Source organism: Phaethon aethereus (genome assembly GCF_964289735.1).
Source record: "Phaethon aethereus genome assembly, chromosome: 4".
NCBI classification, from domain to species: Eukaryota; Metazoa; Chordata; class Aves; order Phaethontiformes; family Phaethontidae; genus Phaethon; species Phaethon aethereus.
Genome location: NC_138578.1, coordinates 65,733,293 through 65,752,893, shown reverse-complemented (window position 1 = coordinate 65,752,893; position 19,601 = coordinate 65,733,293). Strand labels below are relative to the sequence as shown.

At 39.5% G+C, this 19,601-nt stretch overlaps 1 protein-coding gene across 1 annotated transcript; it reads left to right on the top strand.

The window, feature by feature from the left end:
• Positions 1 to 754: 754 nt before the first annotated feature.
• Positions 755 to 18,536, top strand: LOC309404445 (cytosolic beta-glucosidase-like; the record flags this gene model as incomplete). Its single annotated transcript, XM_081998916.1, is given in 11 exon segments — positions 755 to 892; positions 5,195 to 5,267; positions 11,730 to 11,957; positions 14,360 to 14,407; positions 17,416 to 17,581; positions 17,583 to 17,593; positions 17,596 to 17,682; positions 17,685 to 17,718; positions 17,936 to 17,948; positions 18,403 to 18,445; positions 18,448 to 18,536. Coding segments are annotated over 11 exon segments (930 nt in total).
• Positions 18,537 to 19,601: the final 1,065 nt, after the last annotated feature.

The window sequence follows — 19,601 nt, the reverse complement described above, 5'->3', positions numbered from 1 at the left end:
GAACTTGGTATGTGCAGCAAAGATTAAATGTACATGATTTTGAACATTCAGCTGTGTAGTGAAATAGCTTACAGATTTATGACAGAAATAGGAAAACTAAACTGCTTTCACACACGTGTAAGACTTCTTTGCCTGCTATTTTAAAAATGTTAGCAAGTTTAGTTTAAAATCATTCGGATGTATCATTCTAATCAGTTGCAGCCAATCTGATGAGGTACAGCAGATATTTTCCTGGTAAAATCATATCAAGCAAGTTTGCCAGTAGGTAGTTTCTACAAATGTCTTGAAACTCTCAATTTCGGGAATATGTAGGCAGCTCTCCCTAACCATCAGTGAAGGGGCACTATCTCAGCAAACGAGTTGCATTCACAGGGACCAGGGGGTCTGTCTATGCTTCTGGTATCTTTTATGTTGGTTTTCATATATATATATATATATATATATTAAAAAATTCTTTTTTTATCCTGACATTTTTGCATGATGGCTCATTGTTTTTAAGCTTGTTCACTTAGAAGGTGAACAATCCAGAAGCGTGGAAGGGCAGGACATGATGAGATATAAATGAATAGAGCATGGTTTTACATGAAAGGGCTTTTGCCAGGTTTTCTACCGAAGTGTGCAAATTTAAAGCTGTGGATCAACGCCCTGTGTCTGCACACTCAGTGTTGCGTCACAACGTAGTGACAGTGACAAACTCCTGAGCGGCCAAGTCCACTTAAAAATACTGCATGGAGGCACTCAGCAGTAAGGAACGATGCCTTCACCAGCCAAGAGCTACCAAAGACTTTTGAAGACTGATGACCAATATGGAATATCACTTTACATACGTACTATACATCCTAATGCTGTGCTGCACAGAATTGCCAAAACTGTCTCTGGTACAGAGAGTGATGTAACATTATTTTGGTGCTTTGCTATAGCTTGTGTACAGTTATTCCCAGCAAGATTAATTTGTGTGAGCTCCTCAACTGGAATTAACTTGCTCACAACTGGCTTTAACTCTCCAAGATATTGTGCACATATATCTGGTATTGGAAAGCTCATAGCAGCTGGCATTGCATCGGCAGTTTCCTCAGCAATATCAAAAAATTCAAGCTGCATGATGCAATTACCAGAAGCAGTGGGAGCATATTTTATTTCTTCAGTCTCATGCTCTTTTATGATCTTTTAGCCAGTGGCTTACTGTTATGTCATTCACTTCATGAAGGACTACGTTCTGTTTGTTAAATGGGTGGCTTACTTTTAAGTTTTCTTCCAGGAAAAAATTCCATAGCTGCAAAATCTCTAACCATCTGACTGACGGTTTGTTTTTCCAGTGCCCAGACTAAATGCAGAAGAGAGCTGATAGTTGTAGAGCTGCTTTAAGATGAGTCACTAATTCTTTGCTTATTCTTTAATAGTCTTGCCCATTTCACTGTTTTTCTCTGCTGCTCAGTTACAGATTCTTGCCTAGTTTTCCTGTTCTTAATTTTAAGTCTCTTCCAGCATTACAGCTCTCCAGATTTTTACCTGTTACCATCTGTTGATTTTTTTACCCAAATGTTATGCTTCTGTTTTCTAAACTGAATCTCATTGCAGTATTCTGCCCGTGTTTCTAATTTTCCCGTGACCCCTTATATTATTTCTCCATTTTCAGCAGTGTGCTCAGCTCCTCCTAGTTTAATAGATCTGCAGATTTCATTAATGTACCATTTACTCCCTCTTCTAGCTCATTATTGAAGCTATTAAATGAGATCAGAAGTAATACTAATCTTTGTGTACTGCACTAAATGCCTCCTTTCAAAGTTATTGTTTATCATTACCCTTCATTGTTTGTCATCACCCTTCATTTCAGTCAACATGATAGTTCATTTCCAATTTGATTTAAGTTTGGGAACAGAATTTTGACATATTGGAGATGGGAGAAGAAAGGCTAATCAACAATCCAGCAGAGGCTTCTAATTAAGGCTCAATTTAGAGGATCAAAGTTAGGAGTCCTCTACTGAAGCCACAGTGTAAGGTAGAAACTGTCTCCATAATTTAATTGAGAACACTTTAAGCTCTGTGCTAAAATATCCTAAAGAAAACAGTATACTGCTAAAATTCAGAGACGTGACAGTATAGCGTCTGCTCTCTATTCATTAATTTTGTATTACTATTAAAAAATCAAGTTTGTCTGGCAGACTTCAAAGTGTTTTAGTAAATTTGTTTTCTCAATAGCTGTTCCATTATGTTGCCAGGGAGGGAAGCTAAATTTATGAGTAGCAATTTCAAAGACAACTCACAGAATATGTGAACTTCTGTCTTTGGCTGTTTCAGAGATGTACGATCTTGTTTCCAAAGCACATATATCCTTCTCCTATTCCTACACATTGTAAAATTTCAGAAAGAGATGTTCATTTTCACAACACCTTCGAAGTTTAATTTCTAAATTCCATAGTAAATGCTATTAAATGTATTTATAATATGTCATTAGGAAGCATCAATTCAGTCAGGAAAAAATTACTTTGACAAGGTACAATTCCTCTGATAATAATTAATCTCACATGACTTAAGAGCCCAACACCAAAGTCTGTTCATCCTTCATCTTAATATAATACCTAGCATTTTATAAAGTTAGGTTGCCAACCCTTACCATCAGGGCCTCTCTTGGTAAAGATTCTTGGTCATTATTGGCTTGCCAAAAATATCTTTATCCAAATACATTTGGATATCCAAGAACTGCTCAATTTTTCCTAGGAATACTTGGCTTGAGCTCATTTAGTTATGTATAGTCTGTGTCAGTGCAAATGTAAAAACCCTAAATCTAGTCTGGAAAAAATTTGCCTCCAGGTAGAACTGAGATCACTTGTAGTTTTGTATCGTATGTGCTTGATATGGTACAAAAACAATGGGACAGTGAAATGCTGAAATTCAGGTTGGGGTCAGGTTATTTGTTAGATGTAGGGAAAATTATCAGAGTAAGAAGGCGGGTGCACCCTAAGGGCCATGACATGCAGTGGGTCTAAGGGAAAATAATTGCAAGTCCCACTACTGCAACAAGAAGTGGGTTCACGAGTCCAGAAATACAACCAGAAGTGGGGTCACGAATCTAGAAATTGGATTGCCAGAAAAGTTTGAGATTAGCTGCTATAAACTCAATTTCTCTGGATTTTGAAGCTCTGCATCTTCCGGTATCTGCCTACTTATCTGACATAGCCTGCTATCTCATTACTGGGAATCTGCCTTAACCTCTGAGGCAAATTTTGTTCACTCTTCCCTAGACTGCTTATGGAATATTTTCCTCCAACTCAATCTCTCCAAAACCCATCTCTGTCTCTGTTGATTCCTTCTAGGGAATCAGCAGTGACACTTTTTAGCCTTGTTTTCATGGTTAAGCATTTTTATAAAATTTTTATTGGGTTTTTATTGCTACTATCTCCTGTCTGCCCCTCTCCCCCTGTTATTGAATTACATGTTTATTATATCTCTTGTGAAATTGAATTGTATAATATTCTGGGAAAATATTTAATGTCAGTTACATTTTCAAAGGTACCTACCAATAATATTTAATGATGTAAAAATATGCATTATTATATCTGATTCATTAATACCTATTAATCATGATTTAAGGTGTCCCTGATGAGTTTTACAGTTAACTGTCCAATGCTTACCTTCTTGTGAATGGAAGCCTGAGGAGGCTGCTTCAACCAGAGAATATTAACTAGTTCACTGCATCAATTTTTGGTCATCTGTATAAAACATATAAAATGTATGTGTGTTTGCTTAGATCATGTGTCAGCATGTGTTTTGGGAACAAGTTCGTACGTTGTGCCTCACTTCCCTTGTGCCTCATTGTTCCTTTGTATTCAAGGGGCTTTTACCCTTCCTTTGAAAGGCACTTGAGGAAATATGTGTCTGCTGTGAAAGTCTGATTTATTTTGCACTGCGTCTGCACTGTCTGGTTCTACAATGTACACTTTGGAATTAAATCAGCTTCTCTGCATCTCTACAGAGGAGTTTTTTCCCTAGGAAGTTGACTATTTCATTGTGTACATTTCTGGCAAAAGTATGTGCATTAACTGTGTTAGTGGCTTTTTTCTGTATATGTTAAAGTTTGTCTTATTTTTGTTATCAAGGAAAATATCGCTTACGTGTATAATGCTTTGCAGGAGTAGGTCCTCACCCAGAAAGGTTTGAAAATCAAAAAAGTGCAAGAAAAGTAAAGAAGAAAAAATAGCAGTGATCATACATTATTGCCTAGCAGTCCAATAAGTGCAGAGACTGACCTTGGCAAAAGCAGCGTGAATATAGTATTATAATAAATGAGGAAAAAAAAATCCTTTAATTAAAAAAAAAAATCGCAGTAGTGCCATCTAGTGTGCCAGGTGTTGCGGTTTTCTGGGAAGGGACAGTAAACTACTTTCAGCCCATCCCACTTGTTACAGTCATACCCTGACTCGTCCTCCTGCTGCTGCTCCCTCCTCAGCCTGCTGACAGGAGAGCAGTAACAGCATTGACAGAAGGTAGAGGAAGAGACCTGGAGGCTGTTTTGCAGATGCTGATTCTGGCACACATGCCATAAGGTTGTCATTGTTGCGCTAGAAAAAATGAGCACCCATGGGATTTTAAAGAAAGAGAAAGATAGCTGTTCTGTCTGTAATCCCGTACAAATCTTTCTCTTCTACTCATTGGTTCCTGCTGCTAAACATGCAATGGCTAAAACATTCTTTCTCACCTACTGCAGGCCAGTTATTTTGGTGTTGAGAGAGAAAAAATATAAATTTGATGCCAGAAAAGAAGAGGTGCTGCTGGTTTTTGAAGCTTATTGAAAGTGGTGAAAATGACTTCTTGCCTGGTGGCTAAGGAATTTATGCTGAGTAGAGGTTCCACAAAGTTCTGGGGGGTGAGAGGTAAGAGAGAATTGAAGGGGAAAAGGGATCTGTTCTGTGTACTAATGTTTTGTGCTAAGTGGAGCCCTTTTACCATGACCACCCTAGGCTTTTCCACTGCTGCCTTTTCCACTTTCACTGTTAGCTGACTGAACCTCTCTGCTTTAATCCTGAGATATGCAAAGTGCATGCCTTGCTTTTCAGTGTGTGAAGCTGCACAGGTTTTATTTTTGTCTTCAGTATGGAAGCTGCTTGTAACAAGTGGAAGAGTGATCAAGCCAGAAACCATTGTCTGCAAATGAAGCCCGCATCTCCATAGCATCACATAATGCTGTCCTCTGCAGCCGGTGCCAGAGGATATTGCTTTTCCAGTTGGATTTGCTTGGGGTGCAGCTACAGCGGCATATCAAATTGAAGGTGTCAATTTTTAGCTGCCAAAGTGTTGAAGAAGTTTTAAGTGAATGAAAAGTCTAGATCCAGGAAGGAGAGTCTTTGATCTTTGCCTCATTACGTAGATGCTACATCTGATGCAAATCCATCTAGCACTTCTATTTAAACAATTCTGGCCCAAGCAGAAAGAAGAGGGTAAAAGATGTTTCAAACTGCAGAAATAGGGCTAGGTAATGGAAATAGAGGTAACTTTTTCACTAGGGGAGGGTGCAGAGAAAAGCAGAAATAAGTAATTTTCCCACTAGTTCGTGAGTATTTCCTTTCTCTAGAGCTAATTTAAGTAGATTACTATCGACTATTTCAAAACTGGATGGGAAGAGTACCTCATCAGACATTGGTACTCACAGGGGATCCTCAGTTAGGAATTAATCTCCAAAGAATATGAAAAACTGTGAACTCAGAGGTTAACAGTTGGACTTGTGGAGGGCCTCCTCCAGGGACATATGTCATGTTCCCAGCTGAATGGAGGCACTGATAAAGTGATTTGCCCAGCATGATATGAAAATATGTGTCAGAGTAGGGAATGCAAACATATAAGGTACAGGGACACCTACAGCCATAACCACCGCAACCTTTATCCCTTCATAAATGTGTGTTTAGAGACCTTTAAAATACATATAGATCTGATTTTCTCATATTATACCCTGCAGCATACAGGCACTTAGCTCCCATTGATTTCAGTACCTAAATGGGAGTTGTAGATCTAAAATTGTCTTTGAGGATGTAGCCTTTAGTTCTTGGTTATTGCTGAAAGTGAGAGTACTTGCCCATGATTGGTACCTTTTAAGGAGCTCAGTTAGCTTCACTTAATAGACTGAACAGCTCGCTGTTCCCGGGGAATCAATATTCTGGGCCAGATTCTAACTCAAGTCCTGCAAAGCGCATAGCTCTACTAACTAATTTTTAAAATGTGAATTGTGTGTGCATATAGAATGACATTATAATTTCCTGCCTTTTGAGTGGCTAGATGTGCAACTTTAATGTTCTCTTAATGTAATTTTAATGAGCTTTCCTAAGGCTTCTGAGTGGGAGAAACGTTAAAAAAAAATCTATAATGTGGTCTAGACACTACTCAAACGACCCTTTTCCCACAGAAGTAAGAAACTCCACAGGGAATTCCTCCTCCTGAAAGCTTTGGAAGTTGTGCGGCTTCCGACTTTGAGGCAGCATGATTGAAGCCATAGTTCTTGTGGAGTCCAAACTCAGTTGCTGCACATAACACAAGATACACAGTGGATGAGGTAAGGACTGACAGGCTACTTTATTTTTTACTGTCAACTATGTATTTATGCACAGTACAACCTTCTCCACTCTATATTTCAAAGTGCTAAAAAATCATACCAATTGTACTCTGCATGCTCAAAGTGCAGATTTCAAAGGTTCATGACTCAGTCAAATCAAAATCAATTTGCACCAGAACACTCAAAAGCACTTCTTCTTACTGAGGGCCATTTCTATGCTAAATTTCAACTCTCTGCTTGCTTTTTTTTTTTGTGTTTTGTTTTGTTTTTGAGACAGAGGGAAAAGTTGCAAAAAATTTTTGCAATGGTAAAAGTGGTTTTCTTCACTTCTTTCATATGCCAAATAGTTCAACTGTATTAATTCAAACAAAATCTCATCTTTTGGGCAGAGACCAGGCCAAGAATATTTCATTCTGAAAGGTGAAAGCATAATTGAATTAGAAGAAAAGCTAGCTTGGAAAAGTACATGAAAACTTAAATACTCTGATCAGTAATATTCCTGCTTCACTAGCTTCACTTGAAAGGAAAAACATTCTATCTTACTCCATTGTAATAATTGAAGAGAATGGGGAACACGCGTCATTTTATATTAGTCATTTGATGACATGTTATGTGATGATTTGGTAGCTAAGTCTCACCTATGTGTTTGTAAAATCATTTCCTCATCAGTATTCTTTCATGGCCCTGAAGCTTGCTAAAACTCATAAAACTATACTCAGGGTATATCTACACTGTGAACTGCTGCACAGTGTGAAGGTTTCTGAGCAAGCTTAGAGGTGCAAGCTCAGTTCTTCAGTAGGAGGTTCCTGGAGTGTGTGGAAGATAAGGTAACTTCCTGACACAGCTGGTGAGAAGCCAACTAGGGAGCGTGCCTCGCTGGATCTGTTGTTTGTGAATAGGTATTGTGGATGCTGTGGTGGTTGGAGGTTGTCTTGGGCATAGTGATTACAAAATGATAAAGCGTTTTTTATTCTTGGAGAAGTAAGGAAGGACGTCAGCAGAACTGCTACCTTGGACTTCCGGAGGGCCGACTTTGGCCTGTTTAGGAGACTGGTTGATAGAGTTCCTTGGGAGGCAGTCCTGAAGGGCAAAGGAGGCCGAGAAGTCTGGACATTCTTCAAGAACGAAATCTTAAAGGCACGGGAACAGGCCATCCCCATGTGCCAACAGACAGGCTGGCGGGGAGGAAGACTGGCCTGGCTGAACAGAGACCTTTAGCTGGAACTCAGGGAAAAAAAGGAGAGTTTATGAACTTTGGAAGAAGGGGCAGGCAACTCAGAAGGACTACAAGGATGTCGTGAGGTTATGGAGGGAGAAAATTAGAAGGGCCAAAGCCCAACTAGAACTTAATCTGGCTACTGCCATAAAAGACCGTAAAAAATGTTTCTATAAATACATTAACAACAAAGGGAGGGCTAAGGAGAATCTCCATCCTTTATTGAATGTGGGGGGAAGCATAGTGACAAAGGATGAGGAAAAGGCTGAGGTACTCACTGCCTTCTTTGCCTCAATCTTTAATAGTAAGACCAGTATTTCTCGGGGTACCCAGACCCCTGAGCTGAAAAACAGGGATGGGGAGCAGAATGAAGTCCCCAAAATCCAAGGGAAAATGGTTAGCGACCTGCTACACCACTTAGACACACACAAGCTTATGAGGCTGGATGGAATCCACCCAAGGGTACTGAGGTAGCTGGTGGAAGTGCTCACCAATCCACTTTCAATCATTTATCAGCAGTCCTGGTTAACAGAGGAGGTCCCAGTGGCCTGGAGGTTAGTAAATGTGACGCCTATCTATAAGAAGGGCTAGAAGGAGCATCCGGGGAACTACAGGCCTGTCACTCTGACCTTGAGGGCGCTCACAGGGCATGTGCAGCACAACCAAGGGATCAGGCCCAGCCAGCACGGGTTCATGAAAGGCAGGTCCTGCTTGACCAACCTGATCTTCTATGACCAGGTGACCCACCTAGTGGATGAGGGACAGGCTGTAGATGTTGCCTACCTGGACTTTAGTAAAGCCTTTGACAGGATCTCCCACAGCATTCTCCTGGAGAAACTGGCTGCTCATAGCTTGGATGGGTGTACTCTTCGCTGGGTAAAAAACTATGTGGATGGCCCAGCCCAAAGAGTTGCAGTGAATGGAGTTAATCTCAGTTGGCAGCCAGCCACAGGCAGTGTTCCCCAGGGTTCAGTACTGAGGCCAGTTCTGGTATAACTTTATCAACAATCTGGACGAGGGGATTGAGTGCACCCACAGTAAGTTTGCAGGTGACACCAAGTTGGGTGGGAATGTTGATCTGCTCGAGGGTAGGAGATGGGCTGAGGCCAACTGCATGAGGTTCAACAAGGCGAAGAGCTGGGTCCTGCACTTGGGTCACAGCAACCTCATGCAACGCTACAGGCTTGGGGAGGAGTGGCTGGAGAGTTGCCTGGCGGAAAAGGACCTGGGGGTGTTGGTTGACAGTTGAACATGAGCCGGCAGTGTGCCCAGGTGGCCAAGAAGGCCAACAGCGTCCTGGCCTGTATCAGAAATAGTGTGGCCAGCGGGAGTAGGGAAGTGATCGTCCCCCTGTACTCGGCACTGGTGAGGCTACCTCAAATTCTATGTTCAGTTTTGGGCCCCTCATGACAAGAAAGGCATTGAGGTACTGGAGCATGTACAGAGAAGGGCAATGAAGCTGGTGAAGGGTCTAGAGCACAGGTCTTATGAGGAGCGGCTGAGGGAACTGGGGTTGTTCAGCCTGGAGAAAAGGAAGCTCAGGGAAGACCTTATCACCCTCTATAACTCCCTGAAAGGAGGCTGTAGTGAGGTGGGTGTTGGTCTCTTCTCCCGGGTAACAAGCATGAGAGCAAATGGCCTCAAGTTGTGCCAGGGGAGGTTTAGTTTAGATATTAGGAAAAAATTCTTCACCAAAAAGGTTGTCAAGCATTGGAACAGGCTGCCCAGGGAAGGGGTTGAGTCACCATCCCTGGAGTTATTCAAAAGATGTGTCGATATGGTTTAGTGGTGGACTTGGCAGTGCTAGGTTAATGGTTGGGCTTGATAATCTTAGAGGTCTTTTCCAACCTAAATGATTCTGATTCATTGAAGCAGAGCAGAGCTCTGTGCAGACTAATTGTGGCTCAGCAGGATACATCAGTGTATGTGGAGCTTTCTGTTGCCTCATCTAGATTGCTTCCTGCACTTTATTTGGCTAGCTCAGATAGTCTGCACTAGACAGACAGCCTCCTGAAACAGCACGAGGAATGCTTGAAAGTGGGTCTATTTGCCACAGTCCCAGTGAGGACTTTATAGTGGCTAATGACCACTGGAGTAGTACTGTCATACTCTGCTGAAAATCAGATGGTTCTACCCCTCCCTCCCATCAACTTTGCTGGAGGAAGGCAGACGAAAAAGAAATCATTCAGCATCTGCTCTAGCTGCTGATTCTTAAATGAAGATGTGTTACCTGCCCGTTATGGCAGCTTCTGACTTCCCTTCACTCCCACCATAGTGAAAAAGGAGCTGTATCATATCGATATGGTGCAGGAAGCCTGCTCTTAAAGGCTTCCAAATTCTGGGTACCACTAAAAAATTACTGTTATTTGTTATTTTCTGCACTCCTCTAAAATGAGTACTTATTTCAGCAGGCATATTTGAAATCAGAAGCAAGGTACAGAAAACTTTTAGTACTGCATTTTTCCGAGGAGTATACAGACAGAGCACAAAGTCTGTGATAAAATCTGAGATTAAGAGAAACTCAAACTGTCTGGATCTAAAATTTGACCTACTTTGAAGGTTGTCCCACATAAGAGTTTAATTTACTGACCAACCAAATGTAGATGTATCGGTGTTCGTGTGCTGCGATAAAATTCTGTAAAGAACATGAAATGTGACAATGATCTTTGAAAAGCTAGGTTATAGAAGTGATGTTACAAATTTTAGTAATGCTTTAAATTAAGTGTCTTCAATATGCTTAACCTTGCATTAAACTTAGATTTAATAAGACAGATGTGTATTAAGTACCAAATATACTTAAGGGAGCAATCTTGCGTTGGCGGGGGATGGACTCAATGACCTCCTAATAGTTCTCCTCCATCTCTAATTTCTATGATACTAATTGATTATTAAAACACTTTTATTGAGGATTGATATGTAGCTATTATATAGTTATTAATCTTACAACCCAAGTGATATTTAATTTATACATGATTTTAACACACAATGTCATTTTAGTTTTTAAAGAGTAACCCTGGAACAGTGCGTTCACTGGGGCTCTGAATCACCTTGCTGGTAAATGAGGTTAGCCAGTTTGGTGTTATTCGGAATTTTATGATAAAATCACACTTTGCAGGGGTGTAAGTTTACAAAGCTCTCCACATTAAAAATGAAATATTTGCCTCAGTTGCAACATTGCTCTGGAAAGACGAAGCTTGTCATGAAGAAAGGTGCATTTATTTGGTTTAAATACTATGTATTGTTAGTACTGTGTAATCTCAAACAACAGTTAAATTTTGAGTATTTTAGAGGTAATCTGTCTGTCTCAATTTTGGATTGCAAAGAAATTCTCTCAAACTATGAAAGTCAAGAAAATGGCACAGGGATTTTGAGCATTCAAAATTCATTTCTGTGAACATTTAGCTAAGAAAAAGCAGAAGTTTTGCAGAGCTGTGTTATTAAGTCAGCTTGTATATGCCTAGGGCCATGGCTCATAATGGCATTCCTTTCTTTTTAACAGACTGTCAGGATTTTCAAAGGACATCCAGAAAGCCATAAGTGCCTATTTGTTGAATGTATTTCTGATACCCTAAAGGCTTTCTTTGATATGGACTGATCTTTTACATTTATGGATGAAAGTTGCATTAGAAAATGCCCTTTGTGAAAACCTATAGTATCTTCAGAGTTGCAAACATCTGATTTTTGGCTAAGGAAGTATGAGGAGTGTCAGAACTCTGAATGCTTTTTAAAACAGGATTTTCAAATAATGAGAAGCAAGCAAAAATATGAATAAATGCAAAACCTAATGCAAATATAGACTAATGCTTGAAAGTTCCTAGTTACTTTAAATGATATCAGGAGGGGGGAGGGAATACTGCTTATTTTGCTCGTGGGATTTTGAGAGTTTTGTGCCTACTTTGTGATAAATATTTACATTCAACATATGTCTTTTGATGTCAAAAGTATAACAACCAAGTTTTGTTTTTCAAGCAGAAGGCTGGAATGCAGATGGAAAGGGCCCTAATGTCTGGGACATATTCACCCATCAGGGAGGAGATCGAGTTTTCAAGAACCAGACTGGTGATGTAGCTTGTGGCAGCTACACTCTGTGGGAGGAAGATTTGAAATGTATCAAACAGCTTGGATTGACTCATTATCGCTTTTCTCTTTCCTGGTCACGTCTGTTACCTGATGGGACGACAGGTTTCATCAACCAGAAAGGCAATTGTTTCTTAAAAATAGAAGGTTGCAGCTTTAATTCAAGGTTATTGCTGCAGTCTGGCATAATTAATCCAGTATGCTATTCTGCAGTGTAGCTTTGAAATTGCAACTTTTTTTCAGAGTAATTATGGGATGATTTTTTATAGGCTTGCAACAACTTACTAATTAATATTCCAGATCCCCTTGGATAGCACAATCTTTTGGGATAAGATTAGTATTATGTTTCCATGTATCTTTTTGCTTACTCCAATTTTTTTAATTGTAATTCTAAATCATTTTGCTTCATCAGAATGTTTATACTTACAGGGATCATAGCCATGAGGGTATTTTTGGATGGCTTACAATCGACAAGTATCGTATTTGGCAAGTGCATTTAGATAGTTTATCCATATACTCTGATGAACTGAACTTCACATCAACTATTTTACACTGAGGGACATACTTTTCCCAGATACTTTCTTTAGCAAATTAGAGAGGATTCTTCAGACTCAGCCAGAAACTGTGCTTAGTTCTCTGACAAACGAAAGACAGTCCCTGCTCTGAAAAGAAGAGTTTTCACAATCTCAGCAGACAGTGAAAAAGTGAAAAGGGACACAGCACATAAACAAGCTGGTCAGATTGCTAGAAGTCAAATATAAAATCTGTTACACTTCTGATTTGTTATTTTCATTCCATTGGGTGGACTGGAGGAAAGATGAAGGTGACTTACTAGGAAAAGAGAGGAAATGGCAGCTTTGCCTGCAGAATGTAGGGAGTGGAAGAAAGAAGAAATGAAGAGAATTGTGAAGAATAAAAGCAACTGAAGCTGAACCAGAAAGAATCTGAGAGTCAAAGTAGTTGGCTAAGGTCTCTTAAATGCTGGGAGCATGATGTTCCAAGGAGAAAAAAGCAAAGTAGATTTGGATGAACCTCTGAATATCAATTTTGTCTCCTACTTTTCTGAATCTCAGTTCTACCAAGAAGATATATATCTTTGTACTTCTGGGGCAGTGTTTGTCTTGGCAATTCTTTTCTTACACTGTTTTGGAGATTGTAAAATGGAAGGCTATAAAGGGAAAGGATTTCTTAGAAAATGCTCTTCAGGTTATCCTGGTCTGTGCTAGGAAGATACCAGCAGAAGCAATGTTTTCTGCAGAATTTTGGTCATGTAGAGTTTGGCTGTTCAATAGGCAGCAGCCTGTCCTCTGCATCCTGCAGATTATGGTTTTCACCAGCAAGTGGATGAGCCTTTGTTTCAAGAATTCAGAAAGGGGGGGCTGGTGAATCTGCTGTAAACAGACCAACCGGCCATTTTCCCTTGCAGAGCATGACTGCGAAAACTGTGCCAGCATCCCGGAGAGGCTTGAATGGAAGCCTTTCCTTTGCCACCAAAACTTACAATATGTGGCCCACTTTCACTGGCACAGCTTGCTCTTCCCTAGGAACGCTTTTTGTGGCGTGTTGAATTTAAATTTGTCTCAGTCCTTGTGGTTTCTTTCCTGTACTGATATTCCTTCAGCTGGAGCTGCAGGCAGTGTACAGCCCCACAGAGCTGCCTACTGAACAGGCTTTGTTATTTAGACGTCAGAGTGGGAGATAGCAAGCAGACATTCTGAATGCACTCGGTAAGGAAAGCTAACATTTTGACAAAACTCAGCGGTAATTTCGGAAAATGTTCACTTGATCCCCAGTATAAGCAGTTGCCTGATTAATATTATGAACTTTACATTTAGTGAAAGGGCATTGGAGGAACTCCAAGTAGGCCAGCTTTCATTAGGCAGGAGTTCACTTCTCTTGTGCAGTGATCTGTTGAAGCAATTGTAACTGCATAGCATGGAAAGGCCATCATCTTCTGTATAAACATTTTTACAAAGAGCATGTGAAGAATTAGAAAGCTTAGAGAATGTCCTTTCCAATAAAATCATTCACACCAACTGATTCACTACCAATTTCACACCTAAGACAGCAGACATTTGAAAACCTTTAAAACCATACTGTTTCTAACTTGGTGGGGGTAGGGTCTTCTAAACCAGCAATGTTGTAGCGTATTGTTCCTAAGACGTGTCAGGTTTTAGGTTAAAACTTACACCAAGTTTGGTTTTAAAGAATTTTTGTACAATTATTTTTACCCTAGAAAATACCTGAGCAGAACAAGTTAGCTGCTAAACACCAGGTGTCAGTGTGGAAGGAGATAGAAGTAATAGAGGTGGTATCGCATCTGGGAGAGTTTGATGTTGTGCCGCAACTTCAACATGAAGGTAGGGAGAGAGAAGATGACAGAAAGGAGAAAAGAACAATCCTTCACTTTCCAGTGACAAAATGCTCCTTGGTGCCTTTAATCCCACAATTTTGGTGCGTCTCCACAAAACCCTTATATACACATTTTCTTGGAAGAACTTTTTCTTCTGTATTTCTGCTTCTAGCTGACCTACAGATAGAGCCATCGAAACTAAATCAGGCTACTCTGGCAGGTATGAGACAATCTGGATATTTGGCTTGACATTTACATTTTTCAGGGATGCAGTTCTATTTCTCTTCATTTCCTAACACAAAGCATAAATCTTTTCCAATAATGGTGTTTAATTGAGATGTAAAAAATGAATGATAGCTGGTTGCACTTAAATGTTATAAATTGTACTAAGTAATCTATAATCTGAAAATTAGAATGGGAACTGCTAGTGTCTTCTAGGCAAGCATTACTCTTGATATGATAGAACAGGATCCTGTACCAGCAAAGGATTTTTTTTTCCCCAGTCTGAGCTTATGTAGTAAACCTTGCAGTTCTGCCAGCAAACAGTTAATACACAAGCAGTCCCACTGAAGTTAAATACGTTCCTGTTCAAAAAGTAACAGTAACAAACTGTATTTTTTCTTAACTGCTCTTGCAAATTGCAAGAATTTTCTTTTCAAAATTTAAAATTCTGGTATATTCCTTCCTCTTTGATGTGTGTGAATTCTCAGGCACAGGCACAGGCACACATCCCTTCAGAATTTAATGTTTTTTTCATGTTGCATTTGGAAGGAAAAAACAGACTATCTGTGAGATTTATTGTGAATTACTTTGTAAACAAATTTACTGAGTCTTGCTGTGCTAAAGGATGTGTATGCACCTGTTTGTTTATGAGAAGGCACTATCTAAATCTGGGGTTCATAATTGATTGCTGCAGTAAATGTTGTCTTAAAAAAGACATTTAATGGAAATCCTTACCATCATTCATTTGAAGTTAGGATAATTTGAAGTCTAATACTGTCCTTTTAAGAAGAAGGTAGCATGGGGTTCTGTGTTGACATTTTTAAATATCAATACACAGCAAGCTGAACCTGAAAATACCAGGGAAGTTATAGTACAATAAAGCACAGTCATATTTACTAATGAACGAGTTTCCTGCTTTGGGTTAAACAAGATCTCTGGTTCAGAAATTGTTAAGGATAATAATCTAAACCACACATCACCTCCTAAGGTTGCATTTTGTTAACTTTGCAACTTAGTCTTCTTCCTCCTCCTTTCTGCTGTGTTCTCAACTTCTTTAGACCTTTCTCAGTTCTGGGTTTCAACACCAGAAGGCCTTGGGACAGACATTTCATAAGCACCTATGACTTATTAGGATATGTGGTAGTCTAAGACCCACAAAACTTTTTACAAATTTTAGGTTTCTAAGGTTCTTAAACAGTTTGGTATATTTAGCCAAAGTCTCTGAAGCAAAGGCTGACTGATTTCTACATTCCACCAGCACGATGGAGACCTATTCCTGGCTGAAGCCTCTTAGCTTAACGAGTAATAATTCAAGGCCACTGTTGGCCTTGTCCAATTACCGCACTAAACTAGATAGTTCAAGTAAAAGAGCAAGCTAATTGATACTCTTTGAACCAGAGCTTATGATGTGTTTTGCGATATCTACTGTTTTCGGAAGGCTTAAAAGTGATGTGTTTGGATATAAGCAAAATTAAAAATGCCTATATAAGAGCTTAAGGTATCCTGATATTTAAACTTACGGTGACCTCTCAGTAGCATAAAAATAGTCCTTTAGGAAACATACTCATGTCAGCCACTGCTAAATCTGAACAGAAGGTGAATTGCTTTTAAGCCTCTAGAAATACATCCCCAGTACTGGCCAGCTTTAACAACACATCCAGGAAATTAAAGTTGATCTCTGTCTTATCAAAGGGGGACAAGACAGGTTGGAAGCCATGAGCTTTTAGAGAGGTGAGCTAATTCCTTCTTGCAGTTATAGGGACTGAGCAGTCTGCAGCAGTGGCAGTGCAAAAGGAAGAGAGTTGGTTTCTTGGATAAACTATTGCCAAGCCATTCAAGTTGGTGGCTAAAGAGACCGGTGCCCTAAACTCCATCTAAAATCTATTAGAGCCTTAAATGTCATATAGATTTGGTAAGACACCCCAGCTAATCAGGGAACCATTGAATTCACACCATTGCAAAATATTGAAGGCACTGACAGTATCTTCTTTGTCTTGATGCTGCCAGAGACAGTGATGGAGAATGGAACAGTCTAGAGAAAAAACAGCTCACCCAGCTAACCAAGTTCAAATCACAAAAGATCAGCTTAGTTACCTTGCTGAGTGTTGCACTAAATGTTTTAAAAGACACAGTTCTCAAGGAGAGAAATGCTTGCATTAGGACATTTGTTCTCTGTGTAAACGTGCAGATTTCTGCCTGTCAGGCTCTCAAGTGTCAGGATTTTTCCAACACACTTTCGTCTTGTACATGCAGCCAGGCTGCCATTCAGGCATTTAAGTGAAAAGATTATATTTTGATGTGACCGGCACCCATTAGAATTATGTTTCTCCTGGGGAGTTGCTGTCCACTGATCTATTTTGAAAATTTGCATCCTCATTTCATTTTATGTGCCTGGTTGGAAGATTTTGTATGCTGAGCATTTTTTGCCAACTCCGGGGTCTTGTAACAGTAGTCAGCATGCAGTTGAGAGGAAATATTTGCATCTCTTAACAGAGAAAATGTGCGGTGAGGTTTCTTCATGTGTTAAAATGCAAGAAAGTTACTGTTAACCCTTTTTTTTCCTTGTAATACTTTCAGGCATCAATTATTACAGCAAATTCGAGTTTTATCAGTTATTAAACCTGGGAAACAGCATCCTGCTCACTGTATCACTTTGGCTTACCTTACAAGATGAAGGTGGCTGAAGATCTGAACAGATCATTGAGACCTTTGATATTCATGCGAAGTATTGCTTCAGAACATTTGTAGACTGAGTGATCACTATTAATGAGCCTTATGTTGTTGCTATAGGCAGTTGTGAAAAAGGTATAGCCCCAGCATTGGTACCAGAGCTTACAAGGTGGTTTATAATGTGATAAAAGCTCGTGCTAAAGCCTGACACAGTTGTGGTACTTAGAGAAAACAATGTGGACTTGTGTCTATAGCTCTGAACTCAGATTGGTAGAACCTCTATGAATTCTGTAGCAGATCAAAAAGTATCTAAAGGGTACCTGCCCTTTACCTTAGATGGGTTTGCCAGGACAGTATTTACTGATGGTGAACATCCATCCATCATGAAGTCCTGGGCTTCTGCAATGCATTCAAAGCCGAATTACCTATCATCAAGTCTTCTGGAATTCACTAAAGAGGAAAAAATTATGATCATGGGTATTGCTGACTTTTTTGCCCTGAACTGTTAAACTTAAGACCAAGAAAATGCAGACAGGAAGCTAAGTGTTTCAATGGACTGTGAAGCTGAGCAAATAATGGATCCTTCTTGGCCTGTTGCACCTGGAGTTTATGCCTGGCTGTAGTACCATGGGATTTGCAGTGACTTCTGTATTATGTCAAGGAATGACCCAAGGTGCACAGGACCATTTTACCGCTATTAGCTGGCCAATGAGGGGATCTGAGAATCCTATGAGTAATACTGGTGATTTGGGTTTTTGTGAGAGGCCCATCTGGATGGCATACAACATTGTACAAGATATAAATAAACAAGTCACCTTGAGTTCCTTAATTTAATTTTTGCATGCTGGCTCTAAAGAGTAGAAGCCTTAGTATTTCCTATTGCCTTTGTACTTGATAGCTATTTTACAGTTTAAAATGACACACCAGTGTTATATCATCTTTTGAACTCCAGAAATGATCTTTCTGATGCCAGCAGTAAGGCTTTCCTGGCATGAGTCTACTCCTGGCAATGGGATGTGTGGTGACTGCCAGTACCAAGGGGTTAAGGAGCAGTGACAATAAGCAGATGCTAATGCAGGAAAGATATTTTAGTCTTCTCATTAAAATAAGTCATTTCACTGTCTTCATGGATATTTGCACAGTTTTGCTTTTCCATTGTTAGTCATAAAAGGTCAGCTCATGGAAAATTAAGTTAATAGGGTCAGTGCAATTTCATGAAAACTAGTTTTAGTTTGTAGCTTAGAAAAGATAGAGGGTAATGCATCTGATTTTATGGGCTTTCTTACATCTGTTCTGAATAAAACTTCTGCTTTCTTGTTCTAGGATACATATAATAACCCTATAATTTATATCACTGACAATGGGTTTTCCAAAGTGACCCTGCTCTACTTGATGACAGTCAACGATGGCAGTGTTTCAGGCTGATTTTACAGGAAAATTTAAAAGGTACCATTTAAAATGATGAAAGATCAATTGTGCAAACTTAATATAATCTTACTTCGGGCTTATTTGCATTCAGCAGTGACCAATGATTCTTGAAGATAAAACTCATGTAAATTGGAGTTAAAGTGATGCGATTAGAAAAAAAAAGTTTAGCTGAAAGGAAAGCAAGTATTTTTAATCCAGCTCCCCTGATCCTGGGATGGAAACAGATGAAAAGGTGCTCCATACATACATTATTTCTAAACTCAGTTTTGTAGGGTCATAGTTCTTTGTTGAGCATAGCAACTATGTTGATCTTCAGAAGCGCTCATCGTTCATTGTGAAGGTTTTAAAGTTGAGTGCATCTGAAAATCTGCCCATACATCTCAAAATATCCTTACAGAATACAACCTCCCATACACAATGAGGTCCGTGTAATAACGCATTCCTGTACAGGGCCATTAAGTCATTATAGCTCAGCTTCTGCCTTTATGTCAGGATGGCCAAAAGTGTTCAGCACTAACGAAGCTCTTTTTTTTCTGAATATGTTGTACCATTAGTTTTGATAGAAACAAAATTGGTCCAATTTCCCATCTTCTGGAAATTCATTCCCTACTTTCTTTTTCTTGGTAGTATTCTCTGAGGTAATTTACAGGGAGTAGATCTTCTCATTACATATCAAGTGAACTGTATTTTAAAATACCAGTTCATTTAGATTAATAGCTAGTCTCCCTGTTACATTTGTCCAAAGTGATCACTATCATGAATGTCATATCATAGTTTAACAGTTTTTTTAGCCATTCTTCCATCTTCATGCTTCTACTTTTACTTTGCTGTTTATATTCTTTATTTTATCCTTACTTTCTTTAAAATGTCCATTTAAAACCTACCTTTCTACTTCTTTTTCATTTAAAGTTGCAATTTAGACTTGTCATCCATACCAATTAACTTTTTTTCTTCAAGTGGAAGATGCAAAGGACCGTTTTCTGGCACTGAAACCAACTGGTAGGGCCTGCTTCTATCTGAAGCCGGCAGACCATCTTCTAGCTGCCTTTGGAGAACATTTCTTGGGCTGTGCCATATCTAGCCCTAAGCCACGT